The following is a 22273-nucleotide window of genomic DNA, read 5'->3' as shown; positions in this document are numbered from 1 at the left end:
TCAGTTTGGGTTTTCATTGTCATGACCTCACCCCGAAAAGCTGAAAAAAAAAGAAAAGAAATAAACTTAGTTAAGAAGCCACAGCCATACAAACACAACCATTAAGTCTTTAATAACACACCACCACAAAAAAGAAAAAAAAAAAAAAAAAAAGAAAAAAAAAAGATTTATGACTTGCATTAGTTGGCGACATTAGTTTTGTGACAGGCGTCATCTCTTGGTGAGGAACAGATTTATTGTGTTATCACAGTGTTGAGAAAGGCTCCATATATATATATATATATATATATATATATATATATATATATATATATATATATATATATATATATATATATATTTATATATATATATATATATATATATATATATATATATATATATATATATATATATATATATATATATATATATATATATATATATATATATATATATATATATGAGACAACTGTAAGTTCAATTTCTTTTTTTTTTTTTTTTTTTTTTTTACATGGGCCTATGGGATCACAATCAGAGCATTGTGTGTTATCAATGTCTACATTATACAAAGGATTTACGGGAACATGATCCATTAGTGGAAAAACTGAAAAAGACACCTGATTCTGTTTATTTCTCACTAGGCTATCACTCCCAGATTTTTCGTTGATGGCGCATGCGTTTAAATCGCAATACAGAAACTGAGAAGTTTCTCTGACTTCTTTTAAACTATTGAATATGAAGAATATGAAGTAAAAGACTATGGGTCAAATGTTGCTTGGGTGGTTGATAATAAATTTATCAATGCAGGACCTCTTCAAAAGTCCGTTTTTGTGCCACCACTTAAGCTATTCAAAGTCCAAAAAAGCGTCTGCACCAAGATGTGTTGACTTTCAAAGGCAGTGTAATGTTAAGTTTATAAACTTTAGGGCCAAATATATTTATATATACCAAATGTTTAAAAAATGAATGTATTCATACTGCCTAAAAACATAGCGAATCCGTTTTTCTACATAGTTGGAATTCAATTCTAATTTACCTCTGCTGCCTTGTTGCTCTGTTTTGATAGGATTTTTTTTCATCATATACACAAACACATTTCCATTTTACTGCAGCGACCTGCAACGAACGTGTGATTTAGCGCTGATTTTCCACGTGTAATTTGTTACGATTGTATCTGTACTTTAACTTGAAAATCCCCTAAGGAAGTTGCTGTGTTATAGCTACTGTCAGTGAGATAGTGTGCTGTGCAGCAGCTGCCCTGCCCTGTTTATTATTCCAGTATCAGCGGCTGTAAGAGGAGGAGCTGTTTCTCAGCACTGAGCCAACATGTGAACCGCCGGACAGATGCACTGGAGATGACAAAGGATTCACCCTGTTGCTTCAAAAAACAAATTTACAGCTAATATGTAGGGTAAAGTATGGATGATGGATCCTTTGTGGATATCCTGCAAGTTGCTCTTTTTTCTCATTGTTTGTGTGGATTCATCTCTGCATGACGGCGACGAGGCTTCCTGTGATGGTGCGTTTGATATTTATTTTGTTTTGGACAGGTGAGTAAACACGTTCATTCATCACAACTGTTTGAGCAGTGGGACAGGGGTAGACTGATACAGAGTGCAAAGAAAGTGTTAACACAGCATTGTCCCTGTATGGCACTGTTAAGTTTTCTATGGGTTCCTCTTTTCTGTGCAGGTTCGGTTCATATTATCTGACCTCATCTTAACGTTTGGGATGTAGACCTGGGCTCAATTGAATTTTGACTTTTTTGTTTGGCTTTATGATGCACATGATGTAACTATTGTTTGTGTTGTTCACCAAATCCAGTGAGAAAACAGCTGTGTTTTTTTTTTTTTTTTTTTTCTGTGGCGGGGTGGGGGTGTTACATTATGAAATAGTTATAAATCATATCCATGTATTGGTATGAAACATTTAATCATGAGATGCCATAGGAGCTGTAGTTGAAATAGAGTGCAGCTCTAAAACTTAACAATTGTCATAAAGGCTACACAAATGACTAGTTACTTTAATCAATGGTTGTGCCATGATGTTTCAGGCCTGCTTTGTCCTAAGGGTTATGTTATGTTATCTTCAATATGTCCTTGTAATAGATGGTGTTATTAATCACTCTGCTGCCCTTGTCCACAGGTCAGGCAGTGTGTCAGGACACTGGGATGAGATCTATGGATTTGTGGAGCAACTGACTTACAGGTTTGTCAGGTAAGAACACTTGCTGCAATCCACTCTTTCCTTTTCTGTTCCTCTGTCTTTCAACTCTTCCTCTTCATGTCATGTGACTGTATTTGCTCAGCAAAGATGAATCAAACTAAATGTGGCACAGCTCAAACCCAAGTTAGAAGTTCTGCACAGACCACCAGCCATATAAAGGTTGAACTAGAGTTAGAAATTATATTAATGAAAGTAGACTTTTTAGAGACTGAGGAGTAGTTATAGGCCCTGAAATTATAGTACAAACAGTTGTAGTGAGTAGAAAGTAGGCCATAGCTATTTTGGGCTGCAGACATCATACAAGGCCACCAACTGTTCCAGACCTCCTTTGGTGATGCTGCAGAGGGTGTGGGATATCTTTAGGTTTAATAAAGGGTTACTTAACATGAGAGAAAAATATCCCACCAGATGTTGAAGGTGGTGCAGACCACAACAGACAGTCCATCACGAACAGTGTAGTAAAAATAGAGAGTGTTAGGGTTAGGGGTTTAGTTCAAATGTTAGCTAGATGCAGGGCTGCACTGTGTGGTCTGCTAACTTGGTTTCACTGAAAGAAAACACCGAATGAAGATATTTGTAACTCTCTCTTTCATAATTGAAGCATTACATGAATGATTCTATTTAAGTCATGGTACAGGATTTTTTTAATAAGAAGTATTGTGCACTATAAAATCAATCGTAACCATAGTGTTAAATTTAACACTTTCCCTGAGTTTATATAATTCTCAAAGACTCAGAGTTAAATTTACACTTTGGAAAGTGTTAATATTTTAACTTACTCATAGTATTTAAATTCTAACACCCACTGTGTTATTGTATCACACTAAAAGGTGGATTTTTTACACTAAGCTGCGTTGTTCTGTTACACTAGGGGGTGTTAATTTCTAGCATTTACAGTATTAATACATCACCCATTCAGTGTTCTTATGACTCTAAGTTGTGTTATTCCCTTACACCTAAGAAGTAATTTTGTGGTTTTATAGTGTTATTTTATCTCCAAGTCCATGCCATGCAGTACACAGACAGTCTTTCCGTGATGCGTAGAGCATAGACGGCCAACCTGTGCCATGGAGCAGTCAAACTGTCTGAAGCATTGAGCACACAGTTTGAGCCCTCATATTGAGCAGGGTCTCATATCCACTGTGTTCCCTCCTCACACACGGTTACTAAACGCTGCCACAGCAAAAATGGCTTTGCTAAAACCATGGTCTTAAAATGTAAAGGAGCAGTTTTTTTTAAAGTTTGGTTACAGAGAATATTTAATTGAAAAGTCTGCAAATTTAGCTTAGCTTGTTTTGAGATGGATTTATACAAGGTGATGATTTGAAATGAATCAAATTACTAAGCACATCAGACTTAAACCAATGATGTTAGCCCAACATAAAACAGTTATTTGAAGAAACTGTTTGTGTGTGACCAATTGAAACAGTTTTATTAAGTTGGACCAACAGTTTGTTTTTACAGTGCAGTGTAGTTTAAGTCAATACTTTTAGCATTGAAGTTGAACCTACTTAAACCTTTTATTCAGTTCATCATGACTCAAATCATTGAGTGAAATCACTTTCCTCAATTTTAAAACAAAGCAGTTCTTGCCAAAAACTTCAGTTTCATTTTGATTGAATTAAAAGTTGTAAACGGCCCACTCATAAGTTTTACTGAAACTCTACTGAGAAGGTTTGCTAACAAACAACTTCTGGGTTAACAGAGCAGATCAAAGGACAGGTTATTGTAAAAACACATGGTTATTGTAACCATGAGTGAGGAGTGTTTAAAGTAACACTGTGTGGTGTTATTTTTCATCAACACTGCAAAGTAACTCCCACAGTAGTATGGTTTAACACCAGCATAGAGTTTGATACCTCAAAACAACACCAAGAACTTAACACTTTACTCTGAACTGGATTAACATGGGAGTTTAAGGGGATTTGCTGTGTGGATACTTAAGTCATTATGAGCAGTTGTTGACATTATTCACATGCAGTTTTATTATGACAGTGTCAAATAATATTTCATGTGGCCTTGTCTGTAAACATATCATACATTATATCATGAATTACTGTGGAATCCCTGTGATGCACTCTGTGCTCTGTAATTTAAGTTATGAAATGTTTTGTTCATTACTGCACCATCTATGCGACACGGAGGATGCAACAACACTGTAACTTTTTATTTTTTTGCCATTTACATTCTACTTTTAATTGTCAGAGTTTTAAAGAACTTTTTTTTCTTACTTTTGTTTCTTTGAATGTCAATGAGCTATTTCTGTGTTTTTCAGCCCCAGGATGAGGGTTTCCTACATCGTCTTTTCATCAAGAGCTGTTATAATTCTGCCGCTAACTGGAGACAGGTTCAGTATTTCATGTCTTTGCCTCAGTTTCTCACTCTCTCCTCTGGAATTTTTAATCCTTTTTTTTAAAAAAAAAAAAAATACAATGTGTTGATTGTATTATTTGATCTGGCTGCACAGGTCTAAGGTAGATGAGGGCTTGAAGAAGCTGAGTCAAATCAAACCTGCAGGGGAAACCTACATGCATGAAGGCATGAAAGCAGTAAGTATGCTCATTTGGAGGCATGTTAGAGCCCCATTTGTAACAACAACCTCCAAAATGTACCCAAAATGTAGCAAGCTGTTACATTTTGGGGAGAAAGTGACATTTTGCGCACAGCATCATTACACTTTGGGTTTATTACATTTTTCATTTACATTTTGGGTCACTGTTACATATCAGGCTCTAACAAGACATCAGCAAATACTACACTGCTCAAAACAATAAAGGGAACACTTAAACAACACAGTGTAACTCCAAGTCAGTCACACTTCTGTGAAATCAAACTGTCCACTTAGGAAGAAACACTGATTGACAATCAGTTTCACATGTTGTTGTGCAAATGGAACAGACAACAGGTGGAAATTATGGGCGATTAGCAAGACTCCCCCAATAAAGGAGTGGTTCTGCAGGTGGTGACCACAGACCACTTCTCAGTTCCTGAGCTTTCTGGATGATGTTTTGGTCACTTTTGAATTCTAGTGATGCTTTCACTCTAGTGGTAGCATGAGACGGAGTCTACAACCCACACAAGTGGCTCAGGTAGAGCGGCTCATCCAGGATTGTACATCAATGTGAGCTGTGGTAAGAAGGTTTGCTGTGTCTGTCAGCGTAGTGTCCAGAGCATGGAGGCTCTACCAGGAGACAGACCAGTACATCAGGAGACGTAGAGGAGGCTGTAGGAGGGCAACGACCCTGCAGCAGGACCACTACCTCTTCCTTTGTGCAAGGAGGAACAGGAGGAGCACTACCAGAGCCCTGCAACATGAGCTCCAGCAGGACTCAAATGTGCGTGTGTCTGCTCAAAGGGTCAGAAACAGACTCCATGAGGGTGGTATCCTGACGTCCACAGGTGGAGGTTGTGCTTACGGCTCAGCACCGTGCAGGATGTTTGGCATTTACCAGAGAACACCAAGATTGGCAAATTCTCCACTGGTGCCCTGAGCTCTTCACAGATGAAAGCAGGTTCACACTGAGCACACGTGACAGACGTGACAGAGTCTGGAGACGCCGTGGAGAACGTTCTGCTGCCTGCAACATCCTGCAGCATGACCGCTTTGACAGTGGGTCAGTGATGGTGTGGGGTGGCTTTTCTTTGGGGGGTGCACAGCCCTCCATGTGCTCTCCAGAGGTAGCCTGACTGCCATTAGGTACTGAGATGAGATCCTCAGACCCCTTGTGAGACCATAATCTGGTGCGGTTGGCTCTGGGTTCCTCTTAATGCAGGACAATGCTAGAGTTGATGTAGCTGTCAGCAGTTCCTTGATGCTATGGACTGACCCGCCCGTTCCCCAGACCTGAATCCAACTGAGCACATCTGGGACATCATGTCTCGCTCCATCCACCAACGCCACGTTGCACCACAGACTGTCCAGGAGTTGGTGGATGTTGTAGTCCAGGTCTGGGAGTAGATCCCTCATGAGACCATCCACCACCACATCAGGAGTACGCCCATTTTGACTTGTTTTAAGGACATTACATCAAAGTTGGATCAGCCTATAGTCTGTTTTTCCACTTTAATTTTGAGTGTGACTCCAAATCCAGACCTTCATGGGTTAACGCATTTGATTACTATTGATTTTTTTTGTGTGATTTTGTTGTCAGCACATTCAACTATGTAAAGAACAAAGTATTTAACAAGAACATTTCATTCATTCAGATCTAGGATGTGTTATTTTAGTGTTCCCTTTATTTTTTGAGCGGTGTTTAACTTTAGGCTCTTTTGACACTCTTAACCATTCCATTGGAGGCTGTTTGTTTGTAGCAAGAGGTGGTAAACAACTATAATTATAATTTTTCAGGTGTCTAAACAGATGGAGGCACAAACTTCACCATCATCTAGCATCATTATTGTTCTGACTGATGGCAAGCTGGAGGTCTTCCCCTTTGAGCTGAGCGTACAGGAGGTATTAAACACGAAAACACTCGCACACATGAGGAAACAAAACCGTTACTTTAGTAGTGGCAGTTATACTCTGATTAAAAAGTTGTCATGCAGGGTTCAAATATTATTGTCAGCGCTAAATGGTGTTGACAGATCAGCACATCTCTATTGACCAAAGGTTTTTATGACTCTTTAAGACATGCAGCCAACTGTTTCCATTATAATTAAGTGTGAAATAGGAAACCTAAGGTAGTGAGATATTCTAAGCTTTTTTAAAAAAGAGTTGTTTGATGGTTTGTTATTGGTGCCTTTACTTTCCAGTTTGTGTGCATGTTTTTTAAATTTTAATGAAAGAGTTAAGGTTAGCTGATGATCAACAGAAATTGTGCATTTTATTCGCGAATCTTTTTTTTTTTTGTAAATTAATTACTTAATTGATTAATTTTGAAGAGGGAAAGGTTTAAGATTGAACTGTCATATTTACCTTCCTTATAGTCCCTAAATACTTTTGTTGTTTGCTGCAGAGATCAGTGCATGACTCTGAACTTTGTGTGGCTCTTCTCAGGCTGACAGAGCCAGAGGCTTTGGAGCCAGAGTGTACTGCGTTGGGGTCATGGACTTTGACCAAAAACAGGTAGGAGGGCTCAAAACTGTTTTTCCTCAGTGCTTTTCTTTCATGACATCCTGTGAGAAAGAATACTCCTCTTTGAATCTGATACTGTCTGTTGTTTGTAGAGTGGGGGCATTATTTGACTTTCAATGTTTTTCAGCGTGTTTCAGCTTGTTTTTGGCACAGTTTTGTTCACACACCTTGACCACAAAGCTGAGCCTGTTTGGGCTCCACTGGAATCCTCTATGGATAAAAAAGATGCAGCTGGCAGGGATTTATAGCTTGTGGTTTAGTGTTGACTTTGGTTTATGTAGAAACACAGAATTTATTATGTTTTTGAATTCTTATTTCAAAGGGGGGTTAGATTGTCTTTCCTGTGGAGGAACCAAGTTTTGTTTTGAAAACTAGGAAACCAGTAATGAATTGTCAGTTATTTTTCAAGCTGAAAGAGAAAAACATCTTTCATTGTGTGAGTGTGAAATAAGGGGGTGAAAAGCCATGATACTGTTTTATTGGAATCTTTCAAAAATAAGGCTATAAGATATCACTTTTTTCTCTGTAATCAAACATTTCTTTTAGAGGGTGTGTAGCTTTGTTTGTGGTTGCATATTATACAGTGGGGAAAATAAGTATTGAACACGTCAATTTTTTTCTCATCACATTTATTTCCAAAGATGCAATTCAAACAAAATTTCTACCAGACATTGGTATTAACTCAAATAATCCACACATGAAAATAAATCACAACGATCACATTCCTCTGCACAGATTTTCTTTAAATCTGGAATATTCTTTGGTGCCCTCTGGTGAACCTTTTTTTTTAGTTCTTTCCACAAATGTTCAATTGGATTTAAGTCAGGTGTATGACAGCCCAAAAGTTCCATTTTGGTCTCATCTAACCAGACAACATTCTCCCAGTATTCTACAGGCTTGTCAAGATGCTGTATAGCAAACTTTAAACCAGCTTCAACATGCCTTTTCTTGAGGAATGGAGACTTGCGGGCTGAGCGTCCATAGAGGCCATGGCGGTGGAGTGCCTATTGTTTTCTCTGTAACAATTGTACCTGCTGCCTCCAAGTCTTTCTGGAGCACTTTCAGGGTGGTCCTTGGCTGGTTGAGTACTCTTCTGACTATCTTTCTGACTCCCTGGTCAGAAATCTTGCAAGGAGCTCCTGTGCGTGGCCTGTAGATGGTAAGGTGGTGCTTCTTCCACTTGTGAATAATGGCCCCAATGGTGCTGACTGGAATATTCAGGTGCTTTGATATAAGTCTGTAACCAGTTCCATTCTGATGCTGAGCAACAATCAGGTTGTGAATGTCTTCAGAGAGCTCTTTGCCTTTACCCATCATGAGGTGTGTCGTATTTAACTGCTTGGTGAAAAAACAACCTTTTTTATAGGATCATCAATTTGCTGTAGCCCAGCTGATGTTGGTTTGCACTAATTGGAAGTTCAAGTAATAATTACTGACAGATTTCAGGTGGTATGGTGCATTTCCTTGCCAAAGTATACAGCCTTTCCATGATGTGTTCAATACTTTTTTCCTGTGTTATCGTACTTAATTCCACATAATCATTATTTATGGACCTGAACGTTGTGATTTATTTTCATGTGTGGATTATTTGAGTTAATACCAATGTCTGGTAGAAATTTTGTTTGAATTGCAGCTTTGGAAATCAATGTAATGGGAAAAAAGTTGATGCGTTAAATAATTATTTTCCCCACTGTATTTTTCAAGCTGAAAGAGAAAAACATCTTTCATTGTGTGAGTGTGAAATAAGGGGGTGAAAAGCCTTGATACTGTTTTATTGGAATCTTTCAAAATAAGGCTATAAGATATCACTTTTTCCACTGTAATCAAACATTTCTTTTAGAGACATGCTTCTGCAGTTTTAAGGGTGTGTTGGTTCGTTTGTGGTTGCATATGAAATTAGTGAAACTTTGTTTCTCTGCATAATAAGTAGTAATGGGTCTGTCTAAACAAATTACAAACTGAATGGTTTGTAGACCGGATGGTCATTAGTGTGCAGTGGGAGCAAGTGCTCCTCTGCTCACTGATCCAGTGTTCACGGCGGCCTGAGCGAGGAATAATCACATCAGGCTCTAATTAGATAATGCCAGACAAACTTCCTGTTCGGCTATCATTGAAGTAGGAGATGAAAGCTTAAGCCAGCTGGCCACAGCTTTGATCTGCTTACTTTCCTCCCATAACACTCCCTTGAGCACTGAGGAGAAACAGGCTAAAGACCCCTCCAGCAAGGCAGCAATAAATGAATGCTGAAATGTGAAGTTCTTCGTAGATCAGCGGGTTTGATGTTCTGTTTTTGTCACAGCTTGCTGAAATAGCAGATGGCACAGAACAAGTCTTCCCAGTGCTGTCTGGATTCCATGCCCTCAAAGACACTGTCAACTCTGTGAGGTCGCACCCTGCAGCATTACACCAAAATAATCATCAGCAAACAAAGCGATTACAGGCCTTTAATGTTGTCTTTTTTGTTTCCACACAGATCCTAAAGCAATCATGTAGAGATGCATTTACAATAGAGCCGTCAAGTGTTTGTGTGAATGGTAAGTTAAGGGAGCTCAGTTTGACCTAATGTTCATGTAAAAACATAAAACATTATCTGTTTTATAATATTCTAACACAAGCATGGTATATCTAGGAACAAAAGGTAGTTCATTGGTCAACTTGGGATTGAAATACCTTAACCAAGTTGGGATGAATTGCTGTTACATTTGTTCAGAAATTCATGTGATCCCCTGAGGCTGAATGTGGTAGCTATCTCTAACCCCTGACCTTAATGCTAATGCTAGACCCTCATTTGTTGCTATCAGTAAAACAGCATTTTAATTTGACACAAAGGTTAATGTCTCCCTTTGTGGATCCTTACAATTTTCACAGTGCTTCACTTTTTGTACTTTTTCTTGTATTACAGTCTCATTCCTGCTTGTGCTCGGCTTGTGAAAGACACATGGTTCTCCCAGCCCAGTGCGGCTCTAAATCTCTAGCCAGACTCTTCTTCTCTGTTGTTCCCAAATGGTGAAATGAATTACCTAAGTCTTTATGAACCACAGAGTCCCTTTCCAGTTTAAAGATGTCTTAAAACTCATCTGTTCAGGGAACACTTAGGCCCTTAGTCTGAGCCTTCTCCTCTTTGTCCTCAGGGGTAGAATGAGTCAGAAGGTCTCAGACTCAGCTCTTGGTGAATTTTCAGCACTGATCATTGAATGTTGTTAAAGGTTGAACTATAGGATTGCAGCTATTAATTGTGGTTATTTATGCTGTATTATTGTACATGGAAAAAAAAATCTTCTTGCACTCCATAGCAGCACCTGCAGCTAAATAACTTGTAGCACTGTTGTCAAACTAACTAGGTTTTCCTTCTGTCTAAATTCTTGCTTGTGTTGTACGTCGCTTTGGACAAAAGCGTCTGCTAATTAAAACTGTAGAACTGTAGATTCCAAAATAGAACAAATTTATTTTTCCTTAGAATTCTACACAAAAAAAACCAAAATGACAACAATGTAAAATATTTTCTAATCTTTGCCAATTTAAAAAATAAAAAAAGGAAGAGATCACATGTACATCAGCATTCACAGCCTTGGCCACAAAGCTCTAAACTGAGCTCAGGTTCACCCTGTTTCCTCTGACCCTCCTCCTCCTACAGCTTCATGTGAGTCCGCCTGTGGTAAATTCAGTTGATTAGACCTGATGTGGAAAGGCACACACCTGTCTGTACAAAGCCCCACAGGTGACAGACCATGTCAGACGACAAACCAAACATGAAGACAAAGGAACTGTCTGTAGACCTCAGAGACAGGATGGTCTCCAGATACAAACCTGGGGATACAAACCATTTCTGCTGCCTTGAAAGTCCCAATGAGCTCAGTGGACTCCATCCATCCAGCCATCCATCCATTTTCTGCTGCTTATCCGGGGTCTGGTTGCGGGGGCAGCAGCCTAAGCAGGGAAGCCCAGACTTCCTTCTCCCTAGCCACTTTGTCCAGCTCTTCCCAGGGGATCCCGAGATGTTCCCAGGCCAGCCGAGAGCTGTAGTCTCCCCAGCGTGTCCTGGGTCTGCCCCGGGGTCTCCTCCCGGTGGGACATGCCCTGAACACCTCACCAGGGAGGTGTCCAGAAGGCATCCTCATCAGATGCCCGAGCCACCTCATCTGGCTCCTCTCTATGCAGATGAGCAGCAACTGTACTCTGAGCTCCTCTCGGATAGCCGAGCTTCTCACCCTATCTCTAAGGGAGAGCTCGGCCACCCTACGGAAGAAGCTCATTTCGGCCGCTTGTACCCGCGATCTTGTTCTTTCGGTCACTACCCAAAGCTCACGACCATAGGTGAGGGTGGGAACGAATATCGACCGGTAAACAGAGAGCTTTGCTTTCCGGCTCAGCTCCCTCTTCACCACGACAGACCTGTGCAAAGGCTACATTACTGCAGACGCTGCACCAATCCGCCTGCCGATCTCTTGCTTCATCCTTCCTTCAATTGTGAACAAGACCCCGAGATCCCAGTGGGCTCCATCATCTGTAATGGAAGAAGTTCAGAACCAACAGGACCCTTCTTAAAACCAGGGCCCCTGTCTTAACTGAGCCATCAGGGGAGTACATTGCTGCAGGAGAGTCCTGCAGCAATGTACAGTGATCCTAGATGGCTACAGACCCTGACCTCAGACTGGGGCAAAGGTTCATCTTTCAGCAGAACAACGACTCTAAGACCAAGATATCAAAAAAGTGGCTTCAGGGTGACTCTGTGAAGGTCCCACCCAGGGCCCAGACTTGAATCTGATACAACATCTCTAGGGAAATCAAAAAAATGGCTGTGGCTTAATATTCAAACAGACTTGAGGCTGCTACAAGGATCTGCTGCCAAAGGTGCATCAAAAAGTAAAGAGTAAAGGCTGTGAGTACTGATGGACATGTGATGTCTGAGTTTGTTTTATTTTTAATTCATTTGCAAAAGAAAAAGAAAATCACGTTGTCATTACAGGGTGTTGTATGTTGAATTTTGAGGAAAAAAAAATGTTCCATTTTGGTATGAGGCTATTACATAAAAAGGTGAAAACTTTTCTGATGCACTGTATGAGGCTTTATGATAGAATCTCTCTTTCCTCTGCTAAACTTTGGTTAACACCTAATGTATAATATGTTTAATATTAGCATTCTAATTGGCTAAACTTACAGTTGTGCTCATAAGTTTACATACCCTGGCTGAATATATGATTTTTTTGGGCATTTTTCATAGAATATTGATAACACAAAAACTTTTTATTCATTCATGGTTAGTGGTTGGGTGAAGCCATTTATTGTGTGTTTACTCTTTTTAAAACGTAATGACAACAGAAACTACTTACATGACCCTGATCAAAAGTTTACATACCCTGGAAATTTTGACCTAATAACATAAACACAAGTTAACAGAAATAGGTTTGAATGGCTTACAAAGGTAAACATCCTCACCCTTGATCTGTTAGCGCGCAATTAGTGTGTATGTAACCGAAATTTTGTGTTGTCATTCATACTCTCTGAAAAATGGCCAAAAATCAAAAATTCTGTTGGGGTATGTAAACTCATGAGCACAACTGTAACAACTAAACAATATCAGCATGCTAATTAGCTAAACTAAACAGGTGAAATGGCAAACATTGCACACTGGATTTTTGTTTGGTGATTTCAGCATTGTCATTTTGTGCTCTGTGTGTGTCTTGTTACACAGAGTCTTTTAACGTGGTGCTGAGGGGCAGCAGCTTCAGTGGATCTAAAAGGACAGACAACATCCTCTGCTCCCTGACAGTCAACCAGAAGACTCATGGTCAGTAAATAACACAGACTCATGAGCAGCACTGCTCTACTTTGGGTTTTTGTGATTAACTGTGATGCAGGGGATCTTAGTAATGCTAATGCTAACAATGCATTTGTGTGGAAGGCAAGTGACATGTCTGCTTAGTAGTGATACTAATACCTTCCCAGCACAAAGGAAGAACATCTTCTATGTGGTGAAATGTGACACCATGACAATATTTCTTTGATGCAATGGGGAGTCTTAGCCATGAAGAGACACACACACAAGCTGCTCTCTATTGATTTTATCCGGAGAACAGAAGAGACATTATGAGAGTTAACAGGGGGGCGGGGTGTTCTCTGTCTATTAAAAGAACATTAGAGTTCAGACCATCAGTGAAGAAATGAAGAGATACTTCAGTCTTCCTTTTCTTCCCTGTAGTCTGCTTGTTTTTTTCTCTGGAGGATTTAAAAAAAAATGTATTTCATTATACCACTTCAGTGTTTCCTAAAAGGGAAATAACCTTAAAACTGGCTCTGTATTTGAGATTAGTAGACTTTTCGTACCTTGCACCCCATGAAAAATCTTGTTTCAAACAAGTTAAAAAGTGAATTTTGTCAGTTATACAATCCCTTGATTACCTCCTTATTGTGTGAAATGTTTCAATTGTTGTTTAACTTATAATGATTGTCTCGTTGTTTTTTTCCTAGTATTTTTTGACAATAAGGAAACAAAAAGCCTGAGAGTGTGTTCGTCTTTTTTTTTGTAGTTCAGAAGCCAACAGTGGTTGGAGATGGTTATCTGCTGTGTTCAGCTCCTGTTCTGCATGAAGTTGGGCAGTAAGTCATACCATAAAACAGAAGCATGAACACACACATACACACACACACACACACACACACACACACACACACACACACACACACACACACACACACACACACACACACACACACACACACACACACACACACACACAATTACGCAGACCGTTTGTTTTTCTGTAGCCCTGAGCGAGCAGCCCTGCCCTGGAGCATTTAACGCGGTGCACCTCTCTTTTTAATGCACTTCACACCAGTTAAGGATAAGACAAACAGAAAACATAAAAACAATCTTGTACTTCTGGGGGGCCAAAAAAACAAAAACAAAACAGAAATGCATATGTCTACCCCATTTTCTGTTTTTCATGCACTACACACTATACTTTGAATGCACCACATGTATTTACACATGTATTTAGTTGGAGGAGATCTGGGGGCAACCTAATACTTAACTCAATTTATTTTAAGGATAGAATAGAATAGAATAGAATAGAATAGAATAGAATAGAATAGAATAGAATAGATGATTATTAAACTTTTTATTATCCTTTATTTATTCTTTTTTTAGCACTATTACTTGTTCTAACAAGACTGTACATTATTTGTACTGACGTCATTATTATTGTTGCTGTTGTTAATGTTGATATTTGTAGTTGTAGTAGAAATAATATCATATAATTTGATCATTTGCCATCATTGTTGTTTTTATTATTACTTCTACTATTGTTATTGTTAGTAACAATAATGTCACAATTATCAATATCACTAACAATATTATGTTTACCAACAGTTTTACCAAAATTCTGTCCTCAGTGCTATCGTTATCTTTCTTGTTTCTTTTTTTTTTCCAGTACAGGCCAAAGGTTTGGACACACCTTCTAATTTAATAGATATCTTTATTTTCATGACTATTTACATTATAGATTCTCACTGAAGGCATCAAAACTATGAATGAACACATGTGGAGTTATGTACTTCACAAAAAAGGGTGAAATAACTGAAAATGTGTTTTATATTCTAGTTTCTTTAAAATAGCCATCATTTGCTCTGATTACTGCTTTGCACAGTCTTGGCATTCTCTTGCATTAAATGAATCTATATCACTGTCTTATCCTGTGGCACAATAAAAAAAGAGATAATAAAAGAATAAAACCCTGAGAAAGCAGCAAGAGAGGAGAGGACAAGGACACCAGCTAAATATTACAACCTCCTACTCAATCAGTCCATTTTTAATCATACAGAACTAACAAACACCATCTTTTCATACTTTCCCAAACAATAACAAGGTTACACCTGCCTATGCTAGATTAATAACAGACAAGATTATGAGTCTTATCTCTTCTTACCCACTGCAAGTAGAGCCTTTTGTAACATTTAGCAAGTTACAGTGTTGATGAAAAAAAAATCCTTTGAACAGTCAGAAACCTGGAGCAGAACCAGTCTCCTGTTGGACAGACACTCGCCTCCACTGTGTTGGGGTCAGAGGGAGGACCAGAGGGAGGTGCAGAAAGAGAGAAGGAGAGATGGATAGAGGCTGTAGTTTTGTGTTGTAGTAATGATGGTAATGGTGAGACACAGCGGCAGACTGTCTACAGCAAAAAATTATATCATTTCACACAACAAGGTTAAACATTGTGGTATGAATGTGTTTCAATTGACTAGACTAAGTATAATTAAAGTGACGAAAAATGAATTGGATGCTGGTATTAAAATTATGTTCCAGATATGATGTTCTGCTTAGTTTGTTACATTCACACAATGAATATTTTTTGTGCTTAGGGAGTTCATGTTGGATGACAAAGTTTTCCTCTGCCTTGTTTTTACACTGTGCAACAACACCCTTAAAATGTTCTCTAAAGTTTTTTGGCCTGACATAATTTGATTGTTTCACAACTCTGGCATCTCTGACAACACTGGCTCAACCCAAACGTTTAAAGAATTCATCATTGGTCTATTGCTGAGCTATGGTGTCGAATCAGGACAACCATAAGGTGTGGCAACTTCTTTAGAGCTGACATTGAAATGATTTTGCTGTTTTTCTTTTCAGGGGGCAGTGCTGCTTCAGTTTTCCAGCTGATGAGCTCTTACACAGAGCTTCTAGTCTTTTTGAAATAGTTTTGTTGTATACAGATGCCCCTTTATGACCTACAAAGTAAAATGAGATGATCAGCAAAAAGATCTCTTTCTGCTGGATTTTGGTCTGAATACTTACAGTAAAAGGCATGTAGATATTTGGCACACACTTCAAATTTCAAATTCTTCTTCCTATAGTTTCTGTTTCACAGAACCCTAACCCTAAACTGGAGCAGGATCAGCAAAAAGATGCAGGAAAGTGTTGATTTTGATGGAGGAACTACAGATGAATGGATGAATGGCTCACTGCTCCTAGAGGACAAAGTGTCAAATTGTGCCATTAATTATATATTCATACTGACACTTATTATGAAAATCAAATATCATGACATCAGGAAAGCTATTGGTAAAATTAAACTCCCTCTGAGCTTTCAGTCTATTTGAAACTTCAGTGCCCCTGTTGGAAACATTTACCACTCTGCTGAGCTTATTAGACAAAGGTTACGGGCAAAGGTTGTAATCTCTCAAAAAGGAGAAAAAAAATCTTATGCTTCTTTCTTTAAACACTCAAATAAGTCTATCACTGTGAATAATTATTGATGAAATTTTAAAGAAAGACTGTTTCTCTTTCTTGCGGTCAACTCTTTGGTTTTCCACGCATTAAAAGCTACGATTCAGAAGTTTTCAGCTAGGAGATGGAGCAGCTTTACGTTGTGCTGACGCACTAATACAATGACCTGAAAACTGGGTTCTTTTTGACAGTAAACAACAAGGGACATTTTCATGACTTCATCAGGGAGAGTAAAACAGGATGTTGGTTTAATTTTAGTCCTGGTTTTAGCATTGATTATTCCATTTAGAGCAGATTGTCAGGAACCAGGGGAAAAACAAAAGAGGAGGACCCAAATGCAGATAAAATAAAACTTTATTTTACTAAACTCAAAAATCAAACCAAACCCAAAAAAGAAAAATCCAAACACGAGGAACACACGAGGCACGAGGTGACAGCAGACAGGAACAGCAAACAATGACAGCATACAATGAACCAACACTAATCACATGGAGCACAGAGACTATATAGGCAGGGTAATCAACCACAGGTGCAGAACAAGACACAGGTGAAACACATGAGGGGCAATCAATCACAAGGGAAACACAAGGAGAACCAAACCAAACACAGGGAAACTCAAGACAGAGACTAAATACATATAAGACTTTGAAACACTAAAGACAACCACAAAAAGCCATACACTTGACCAGAACCAAATCAAAACCACAAGAAACACGAACTAAACACAAGAGGGCAGAAACACAAGAAAACCCAGAAACACAGAAACCAAAAACCCAAACCATGACACAGATTCTATTTCAAACTTCACATGAACACATCTGCATGGCCTGTTTCTGTTCACTGTATTTTTCTGGACATGGAAGACTGACCAACATGGCATTTTGTAATAGCTTTCAGAAACTTTCACTTCTTCTGAAGTTTTCTGCATTTTTCCAAAAAAACTGCAGATCAGTCCAAGTGCTGGTTAGCCTAAACAATGGACAATCCTACATCTCCAATCCAGTCACCATCTATGCCACAACATGTGTAAGTAGAACTCATATAACTCTGAGGGTTCAGTCAAACTCATAGTATGATGAAAGCACAGTTTGTCAGTTTTAATGACATTTCTTTGTTTTTGTTTTTGTTTTTTGTTTTTTTCACAGTCAGCTGGGATCTGGGTGCTGTGGTTGCTGCTAGTTCTTCTGCTGATGCTGGTTCTGGCTTTACTCTGGTGGTTCTGGCCTCTCTGCTGCACCGTAGTGAGTTGCATGTCTACAACAAATGCCCACACATGCATGAGTTGCCTGTCAGTAATCAGGTGACCATTGTTTATTTTTTCTTATAGGTCATCAGGGACCCACCTCCCTCTCGTCCACCCCCTCCATGTCCTGTCACTGTAAGTACACCACAGTGTTTAAAAACACCTGCCTAGCCATGGGTTTCTGGGACATTTTGAGGCTCAGGTTTTATTATGTGTCCATTTTTGCATCACCAAAATGAATTTTTGGAGGATTTCTTCAACCTAACCATCATTTAAGTTATGGAGGAACTCAAAATGTGTGGAATTTAAGTCCTGCAGAGAAAAAGTCTTCAATGTGTTTTGTTATGAGTTTTAGGGAAGATTGTGTGAAGTTAGGTGAACTCTTTAGCTGTGTATCATTAAAAAAAAAACTTTTTGGTAACCCAGAAACAAACACAAGTGTACTCCTACTCTGAATGCCTCAGAAAGAAAAAGAAGTGGTAAAGGGAGCATAAAGGAAAAACTGAATCCCCCAAAGAGAGGAGCTGCTTGGTTCTGACTGGATTTTTTTTGGTTACTGGGGCTGTTTTCAGGTAGCTGGTTCTGACTGATTTAAAAGTTTTCAAACTGAATAGTTAAACATTTGTTCTGTCATCATTCTAAAAGGTTGAATTATTTTGTATTTTCTGATGAAAATGTCAAGGAGCCAGAGGAAGAACTTTCTCCAAAACACAGATGGCCTACGGTTGATGCATCATATTATGGAGGCAGAGGTCCTGGAGGAATCAAACGCATGGAGGTCAGAAAAATAAAAGATTTTTACTGTCCTACTTTCAGTATTTTAACTAACATTCCTTTTACCATCAACTTTTGTTTTTAAAGGGACTGATCGTAATATACATCTCAAAATGAAATTATCAGCACCAAAGTAGGTTATTCCTGAATGCTGTCTCTTTGCTTCCTGATCGATCAGACTTGTCAGTACACAAGTTCTTTTCAAATGTAAACTTTTATACCCTGTTTACTGGTAATGTAGCAAAAACAGAGCAAGTGCATGAGAGGTAACACTTCAAATCAAGTAGCAAAGAGCGCTAGTAAAGAAAAACAAACAGGCAGAGAGCTGTTTGCCTGGATCAGCCCCATGGATCTCTTCACACCCATACTGATTGAGCATTGAGGGGCACCGATATACCACTAACCAATACCACCGATCAGTATCGGAGCATCCCTACTAATACACTCATTGTGGTCCAACATCTTAGGGACCATGTTGTGTCAGAACAATGTCAACAGAGTCTGCCATTTGTCCTTGTGGTCTGCAGGTGCGTTGGGGACAGAAAGGGTCAACAGAGGAAGGGTCACGGCTGGAAAAGGCCAAAAATGCTGTAGTAACTTTGCCAGAAGAAGTAGAGGAGCCTATCATACCCCGACCCCCACCTCGACCTCCTCCCATCTACAATGCCCACCACCAGTCCAAATGGTACACTCCCATTAAGGTCAGAGTTATTATTATTTATTCATATATTTATTTATCTATTAATTCACTGATTCTTGAGAATTTGTATTAAAAAGGTCTTAATCTCGATGTTTTTTTCTTTTAAATATTAATAAATCGAATCTCCCGGGTGTATGAAGCAAAGGCTCCGCTATCAAATATGTTTTGTTGCAACCTCCAGATTCTGTAAATTTTTCACAAAATGTCTTTTTTTTACTGTCCCCTCTTACTTTTTACCAACACCATCAGACAAAATATAAAGCTAATTATTTTTGTTCATTTATTCTTGTTTCAGTATTGTGTTATTAAATAAGTCTGTTTCCATCACACGCACACACATAGTTTGTCAAATGTTAAAAATAAACTTTTGTTAATTTTTTATACAGTTTCATTTGTTCCATTTAAAAAAAATTCTAGACTTGCAACCTTTATCATTTACATCAAATATTCAAAATGACAATTTTGGACTTTAAAAACATAGACATTTTTTAAACATTAGATTATTTGAATAAATCAACTGTATTTTAAAAAATCAAAGTGAAAACAGGGCAGGTTTCTACACAGACAGCTATTGGCTCTGTCAATCAGCTGAGCTCTGCCTCTGATTGGCCAAACTTACAATCTTAATATCGTCTGAGTAAGAAAAAAAAAATCACCCTTGTACAGCGTGTGCTTCATTTCATAAGGATGTTTGTATGTCACCACTGTCAGACAAAAAATCTGACAAAAACACACTCTTTACACAATATGAATGTGCTGTCCACATTAGACATCTTGTTTTATCTTGGTTGCCAGCTGCCTTTGGCCTCAACTGAAAATGCATGCATGTGTGTTGAAATTATAAATAATATTTTCACTACTAATGTGACAGTGTTGATGCATTATGGTTGTGAGGGTAAAAATATCAATAAATATGTGAATATCACCGGAAAATAGAAAAAGTTACAGCAGCTTCTGTGACCTTGTAGCATTTGGCAGATGATGAGGAGGGGAAGAAGTCTAAGACCAAGTGATTTTCTTAATTTATTGCTTTTTGATAAATATCTGACAGTGTTGATGTAAACTAGGGACACATTTTCAGCAGTCGCAAAAAAAGTTAAAATATTGTTGAATATTCACTGCCGATGATTTAAAGACACTTTAAATTCTACTCTTTCATCCGTTATGTATATTATTCATTTTAAATATTTTTTCACAATTTTATGAAAACAGATTTTTTGGGCCCTGGGTTATCATATGATCGTATCATTTACCAAAATAAAAAAAAGCATAGAAAAAATTTTATATTTGTTCAAAAAAAATCCTCAGATGATCAACTGAATGTTGAAAATTGGAAAATCTAATTCACTTTTACTCAAATCTACACTTTTCTCAGTGGGATATGTGTTTGCCAAAGTCTCAAAAATCAATGCACTGCAAACAACTGTCACTTTATATAAGAATAGTTCATATATCTGAAGCTGCATAGTGTGACTTTGCAAATTATTTGATATTAACTGCTGCTGTACTTTCATCAGTTTATGAATACTGTCGTTCTGTTTTTTCAGCTTGTGTTTAAAAATGATTTCATCTGTTTACCTTGACCCTCAGGAGCGTTTTGATGCTTTGATGGCATCACTGAGGAGACAGTATAACCGAGTAGCCATCATGAGGCCAACGTCTCAAGACAAGGTCAGTAACATCCACAGTGACATAACTTAACTCTGAGAATGAGGAGAGTAAACACTGCTGTCTGTTTTATGAAAAACTCATTACCATGACCAAGAGGTGAAACCAGTGGGAGTAAGATTTTGTGAAGTATATTTGTTAAATTTAAACAGTTAATCCGACAAAAATAACAGATCCAGCCTCTTGACTCCACAGTGATTTGATTAGATAATAACTCATAATTAACTAGCCCCACTGCAATTATCTGATTCCTAAAAGACAAATGGCAGCTTACAACATCAGCTCGATTCAACATCCACATGGTTTCCTCCATGAAAAGATGAGCATGAATTAAAGACAGTTTGAAAAGTCCTATTGTTATATAAGTGAACTCTTTTAATGAACCAACTTTATATTAAGAGATGATGCATAATTTTAAATTTGATCTTTCTGTTTTGTTCTTAATCATTATGATATTTATTTCTGCTGTTTTCAAAGACTGAACAGAATAAATTTGGCTTTTAACAGCTGTTCTTTTTCTGTTACAAACTTTAAGCTTAGCGTAATGAACTCCAGTGTAATGTGCTATCCTGTTTACAGCCTGTTTTTACATATAAACTCACATATAACCTGTCTCTTTCACCTACAGGGCCGCTGCATTAACATCACCAGAGTTCAAAATCACTAAATGTCACTCAGACTTTCCACCTCAGGCCACTTTAAGCCAAAGATAGCTGATATGTACTCTCAGAATTGAATGTTGTGATGTCCTTTGTATTCACAATAAATGTTTTACTTTATACAAAGCCGTTTGGTGTCCAGAAATCTGTCCCTTTATGCTCATGTGCATTAGTGGAAGCAATGTGATAATGATAGTGAGAACAAAAGATGATCAGAAGCAGCAGTTTCCATCCTTCCTTATCTCTGATCAAGTCATCAGTGTGGTTGAAAAAGTCAAATACCTGGGGCACATTATGAGAAGTGATATGTGTGATGATGATGATATTCAGCGTCAGTGCTGTAAATTTTATGCACAAGCTAATATGTTAGCACGTAAATTTCAGATGTGTACAGAAAGCGTTAAAAATTGAGCTTTTAGAGCTTACTGTACTCCACTGTACACTGCTCATTTATGCTGCAACTACAGTAAAGCTAAAATGAAAAAGCTACAGGTAGCCTATAATGATGCTTTGAGAATATTTCTTAAATTAACTCAATGATCGAGTGCAAGTCACATGTTTGTTTATAACAATGTTCCCACATTTTATGCTGTTCTTAGAAACTATATGCACAAATTCATGGGTCGATTGGTTGATTCAGACAATAGAATAATAATGTCACTTACTCACAATGAGTGACACAAGGTTCTCATCCTGCCTGCTACTGGAAACATTCAAACAAATG

The 22273-nt window shown here is 38.2% G+C and overlaps 1 protein-coding gene across 1 annotated transcript; it reads left to right on the top strand.

Moving 5' to 3' along the window:
• Positions 1–1240: 1240 nt before the first annotated feature.
• LOC141805907 (anthrax toxin receptor 2-like) lies at positions 1241–22037 on the top strand. Its single transcript, XM_074691135.1, has 17 exons — positions 1241–1532; positions 2128–2199; positions 4484–4555; positions 4676–4757; positions 6557–6661; positions 7205–7273; positions 9582–9662; positions 9756–9816; positions 12975–13070; positions 13810–13879; positions 17453–17531; positions 17651–17746; positions 17833–17883; positions 18431–18526; positions 19050–19223; positions 20813–20893; positions 21519–22037. Exons 1-17 carry the CDS (start codon positions 1405–1407, stop codon positions 21555–21557), a joined length of 1452 nt encoding a protein of 483 aa, XP_074547236.1. The 5' UTR covers positions 1241–1404; the 3' UTR covers positions 21558–22037.
• Positions 22038–22273: the final 236 nt, after the last annotated feature.

Source organism: Halichoeres trimaculatus, unplaced genomic scaffold (assembly GCF_033239565.1).
Source record: "Halichoeres trimaculatus isolate MK-OKI-2021-1 unplaced genomic scaffold, fHalTri1.1 fHalTri1_scaffold_16, whole genome shotgun sequence".
Classification (NCBI taxonomy): domain Eukaryota; kingdom Metazoa; phylum Chordata; class Actinopteri; order Labriformes; family Labridae; genus Halichoeres; species Halichoeres trimaculatus.
The sequence above is the reverse complement of the archived record's forward strand: the minus strand, read 5'-3'. Positions and strand labels throughout refer to the sequence as shown.